General features: G+C 42.4%; 1 protein-coding gene across 1 annotated transcript; it reads right to left on the reverse strand.

The window, feature by feature from the left end:
- Positions 1-2,266: 2,266 nt before the first annotated feature.
- Positions 2,267-3,257, reverse strand: LOC119284261 (protein FAR1-RELATED SEQUENCE 4-like). Its single transcript, XM_037563459.1, has 2 exons — positions 2,806-3,257; positions 2,267-2,702 (listed from the first exon to the last, which is right to left on the reverse strand). The coding sequence occupies exons 1-2, from the start codon at positions 3,255-3,257 to the stop codon at positions 2,267-2,269; spliced, it is 888 nt and encodes a 295-aa protein (XP_037419356.1).
- Between the last annotated feature and the right edge of the window lie 1,877 nt (positions 3,258-5,134).

The following is a 5,134-nucleotide window of genomic DNA, read 5'->3' on the forward strand; positions in this document are numbered from 1 at the left end:
TTAAGCCGCACATCTTGCACTCCCCCATTTTTGTGATATGAAGTTCGTAACACAAACTTGTCAAGATTCCGCGATTTCGTCCCAATGTACAACCATTAAATATCATCTAGAAATGTGCTGCACATAACCGTAAATACATAAATGTTCCCTTTGAATATGGATGAAAAAAATAGATTATTACGGATGAAAAAAAAATTAGATTATCACAAATGAGAAAATAGAAAAATTTCAGTTTGATGTTCATGTTTGAGATGAACTCACAAAAATTCCAGTAATTGCAGGAATTTTGATGTAAGGTTTGTTTTCAGCTGGTTATGCTAAAACTGATAGTTCGAAATACAAAATGTGCTGGAGAAATTAAAAATTATGCCAGCAAATACTGAATGTTCCCCACCAGGAACCAGGTAAAGCATGAAATAATTTCGGAACACGCTTTTAGACATAATAACTTTTCAATATCTTTCAGACTACTAGGAATACATGAGTCGTAATGAAAAACACAACTTAGATTTCACATTAAGTTATCTACACATCAGCAAACATGACTAATCGCTATCATCTGTTCCGCGAGATCATTCACCATCTACCACATCATCTTCCTCTTCTTCCAGCTCATCTATTAAACGGCGCCGAGTTGTAGTTCCCCTTCCCCTTCCGCTCCCCCTGCCCGTCCTCCCCCTGCCTCCTCTGGTACCTCCAACCGCGATGCTTTGTTGTTTGTTGGTGCATGACGCCTTGTTGTGACCGTCCATAAGGCCACATTTGCTGCATCTTCTTGTGCACTTCTTTGGCCTGCGTGCGCCGATATGTGTTTCTCCTTCTTCTGATCTAGAGCCCTTTGTTTTCGATAGTGGCGGGGCTTTAAAACTAATCATCTCACGGTCAGCTGGAGCACTGCAACCTCCTTCATCAAACACGGGCATTACATCAGCAGGCAGATCCTCGACCTGCGCCCTAAGTTCCTTCAACACATTCATGACTCTTACAGATGCAATTGTTGATCTGTCACCTGCTCTAACACAGGCAAAAGCCTCCCTGAGCATATTAAAGTGCGTCACGCTAACTAGCGTCCCATCGGCTCCAACTTGGAGAGTGTCATTCCTGTCGTAAGGAGGGTCAATCCGTGCATTCCTTGTGTATCTTCTTAGCACATACTTGCTAGGAAGCCTCTGAATCTGCTCATTTGTCATCACTATAATAAGGTGTGGTCATAACAGTCCTGTGCAAGGTGGGATGACAAAGAATAATTTTATTGTTGGTCATCCTAGTAACAATCCACAATGGAAAAATTGACAAACCATATGCTACTTACCTGTGTGCTCCCACTGCATGCACTCACATCTGTAGTCTTCTTTTTCTTCATCACAAACCACTTTGAACTCATGTTGGGACCAAGAAAAAGACGGGCCATCTCTACCATAGACCACAAGGAAACGACCAGCATCCACTTTCTTGGTAAGGAAAGATGTTCCATAAACATATGCATCTTTGTATTTGTTGAATACGGCACGGGTATAGATCCTGCTCAACTGATTTTCGAGAGGGTAGTTTGTTATTGTTGCTGGGCGTGCCTGCATCAGCATGGACGTGTCAAAGAATTAGATATACTCTGTTTTGTTTGCAGAACACCAACAACTTAAGAATATAAATAATGCAGCTTAAGGATGGAAAGAATTTATATGATGGCAAGCAACCGTTACAAATGTATAAATGACACAACGATTTAAATTTATATATGAGGCGTACTAGAAGATGTAATCATTTGAGATGTATACCTGACATGCAATGGTCTCTCGGCCTTCTGCTTCTTTTCTCTTTTGCAAGACTAGGTACATTTTTCGTGCAAACTCATGCAAAGGTGTCGTAGTGTTAATATGATGTCTTTTCACAAGTCTGTTCATGCTTTCAGTGCGTTGCGTAGACGTCATTCTCCCACAGTAAACAGCTTTGAAGTATGCCGCAATCCAACATGCACGCTGATCATACAAACTGCAGATCGTAGGATCTGAATCAAGGCCATATTCATTCACCATATCCTTCCATGCAGGCTCAAATTCTAGAGGGGTAAGTGGGTGATTTATTGCCGTTAGTAGCTTATCTTTCAAACCATCATGCAAGTCAAACAGTGGCTTCAAGTCAACTTTGTGCCTTTCCCATACATGCCATCTGCATAGCCTATGCAACATGTTTGGAAACACGTGTGGAAGAGCGTTTTCCATTGCTGCATCTTGATATGCAAAAGAGGATATTAGTCATTGAACAAGTTTTACCATATTGGTTGAAACGACATGTATGTAGCCACGAAGTGCTCAACAATACCTGTAAGTATGCAATGAGGTTCCTTGTCTCCCATGCATGTTTTGAAAGTCTGGGAAACCCATTTAAATGTTTCCTCTGTCTCGTCACGGAGGAGTGCAAACCCAAAAATGACATTCTGCAAGTGGTGGTTGCTCCCAACAAACATCGCCAACGGCATTTTGTAAAAATTACACTTATATGTTGTATCAAAAGTAACCACATCACCAAACTCAGCATAGTTTGCCTGGCAGCTAGCATGACTCCAGAATATATTCTTCGTAACGCCCTCGGAGTCATCCTCTATATCATAATAGAATTTACTGTTATGTGCTCTGAACTCATTGAAGAAGGCCCTAAGTTTTTTTACATCATCAGCTCGCTTCTTAAGTACATTGGCTGCTCTTCTGATATTGGAAGTAACACATGAAAGAAACAGCAGTTATGTTACAACCACATGGATTTTATTCATGGACAGCTGTATTGCAGAAAGAAGTGTCATAAAATTACCTATTTCGCAAGTCACGATCATTCATTGGCATGATCTCATAGTTGCCATGAAAATGGGTCAACACATTCATTGTTGTATTAGGAGAGACGTCACAGGTCTGCAGATCATCAACAACCTCCATGATAAGAGGATCTTTGTTCTTATGTGAATACATGTGCTTCAATTCAGATGGATTAGGATTCAGAGTATGATTGTGCTCCAACATCACTTTCTCATATATCCATTCTTTCCCCCTTTTCTTGATTTTAACAGCTGCCCCACAGTTAACCTTCTTGGACATTTTCGCACGTTTGCGTTCCTCCCCAGGCTTGTAAGATGTACTGGCACCTCCCCGGGAGCATGCATACAGACGCGACATCGGCTTCCGCTTGAGCTTGGTAATACCAAAACCTGCTGATCTTGCATATTGTTGATAAAATTCATACCCTTCCTCATTGGTGATGAAAGCCATATTTTCCTTCGGGACAAAATCTTCGCGGACTTGGTTACCTTGATATCATATTCATTGCATACATTAGATACTCTTTGTCATTCATCCGAATGACCATTCCGATGACTATATATCTCATGAAGAAGCATAACACTAGGCATATCGGCCTTCTACAGAATACCGAAAAATTAAAAGAAGACATCTACAGATTTGGACATAACACTAGGCATTTCTATCTTGTTTTTAAGCAAATGTGATGTTTTATGTTTATGCAAACTGGGTAAAAAATTGTGTCAAGTGTCTGGGAAAGAAAGTCTGAATCTTGAGTGAACAGTATATTTTATTTGGGTGTTGTTTGTTTGCTGTGGCAGACTGATGATAAAAGCAGGTATGCATTTCAAATGAACCTGGCTTCTAGCATGCCTGCAGAAAATCTAATCTAGTGTGCCTTGGTGACCCTGCAGGGCACCAAAAATCTGAAGTCTATCCCTCCACTGACTGCAGAAGCTGGAGAGACGGCAAGATATCAGCTTTTTACCATTGAGCAGGCTGCAGCTTCAGGCTTGTCCATACTTTGGGCAAAAAAAATGTTCTGAAGGCAATTTATTTCTATCTTATCACAGTAAGTTGGCAAGAAAAAGAAGATTGAAAGCTTAGTGCATATACTTATTGTACTATAACCGATAATGTTAGTATGTTGTTTGCAGTATGTACAGTACACTACTATCGCTACGGTATCAATCTTAGGAGCGAGTGGTCCGTTTAACGACTGTCGGAGCTGAACCTATTGGCCTATCTGGGGTGTTCCGTAGAAGGAGCGCCTTCAATTATTTGTCTTCTTTGGAACAGAAACTGTTGAAGTAGGAATATACAACTTCAAATGCTTGAACCAGTGGTTAATCTAGGTTAGAAAGATAGATTTCCTGTTCCATCCCGAAGCTCAGGCATGCACTAGATGGTCTTTAGCTATGTACTTAGTTAATCCGTGGATCCTGACTTGAACAGTATGGTCGAAAGAAGCCATCCAGCAGTGTGCTAGCCAACAATATAATGACGCCACATCCTAAGAATGAATAGAACTGAATCCTGATAATGCTATCTAGTTACAACATGCACTGAAGTTCAATCAAAATACAAGGCATCTTCCACTGACTAAGGTTCAGTCGTCAAAAGAGAGATGAATAACAGACCTGCCCCAAACACTGGATACTGAAATTTACAGCAAGGTATGCATAGCAAGGTATGTACATCAGCAAAGTGAGACACTGGGTACTAAATTGAATGGGAACGTACATGTATGTATCTTGCGCTGGGATCTGGAGTCATCATCTCGCTTGGTTCAACAATACACGGCGGCGTCAACGTGGATGTGTGCATCGCCGGATGGCGCACAGTGGAGTTCTCGCCGCCAATCGGAAAATTTGGGCCGCTGCCAGACGAAGTTCCAACGCCATGGTATGGCGTCGAGAAAGACGTTAGAGGAGGCGCATTATCAGGCACAACAAAGCTCATCGGAGAAGGCTCATTGTCCTCGGATTCTTGCCGGCGGAAGCTTGGAGATGAGTCCATGAGCGAAACTGCCGGGTGCGAATCCCCTCCCGCCCCCGCTTGAAAACTGAAACAGTGCCACTCGCACGTCGTGCGGCAGTAAATGCCAGTCGCACGACCTGGGCTTGCAAATCTTGAACCGCAGAATGGATTTGGGCAGGAACGTAAGTTTTTGGGGCAGTCTTACGGCTGGGAAATTTCAGCGAACACTTGTATTAAACAAATCCAGAAAAATCAGATAAAACAGAGGCAAAAAGCAGACATGGCCACTGCTTGCCCATGGTAGGCGCTCCCATCATCAGCAACCTCAGGTGCCACAGGGTGCTCCCGCGGAGGTGCCTCCGCGATGG

This window comes from Triticum dicoccoides, chromosome 4A, assembly GCF_002162155.2.
Source record: "Triticum dicoccoides isolate Atlit2015 ecotype Zavitan chromosome 4A, WEW_v2.0, whole genome shotgun sequence".
Taxonomy (NCBI): Eukaryota; Viridiplantae; Streptophyta; class Magnoliopsida; order Poales; family Poaceae; genus Triticum; species Triticum dicoccoides.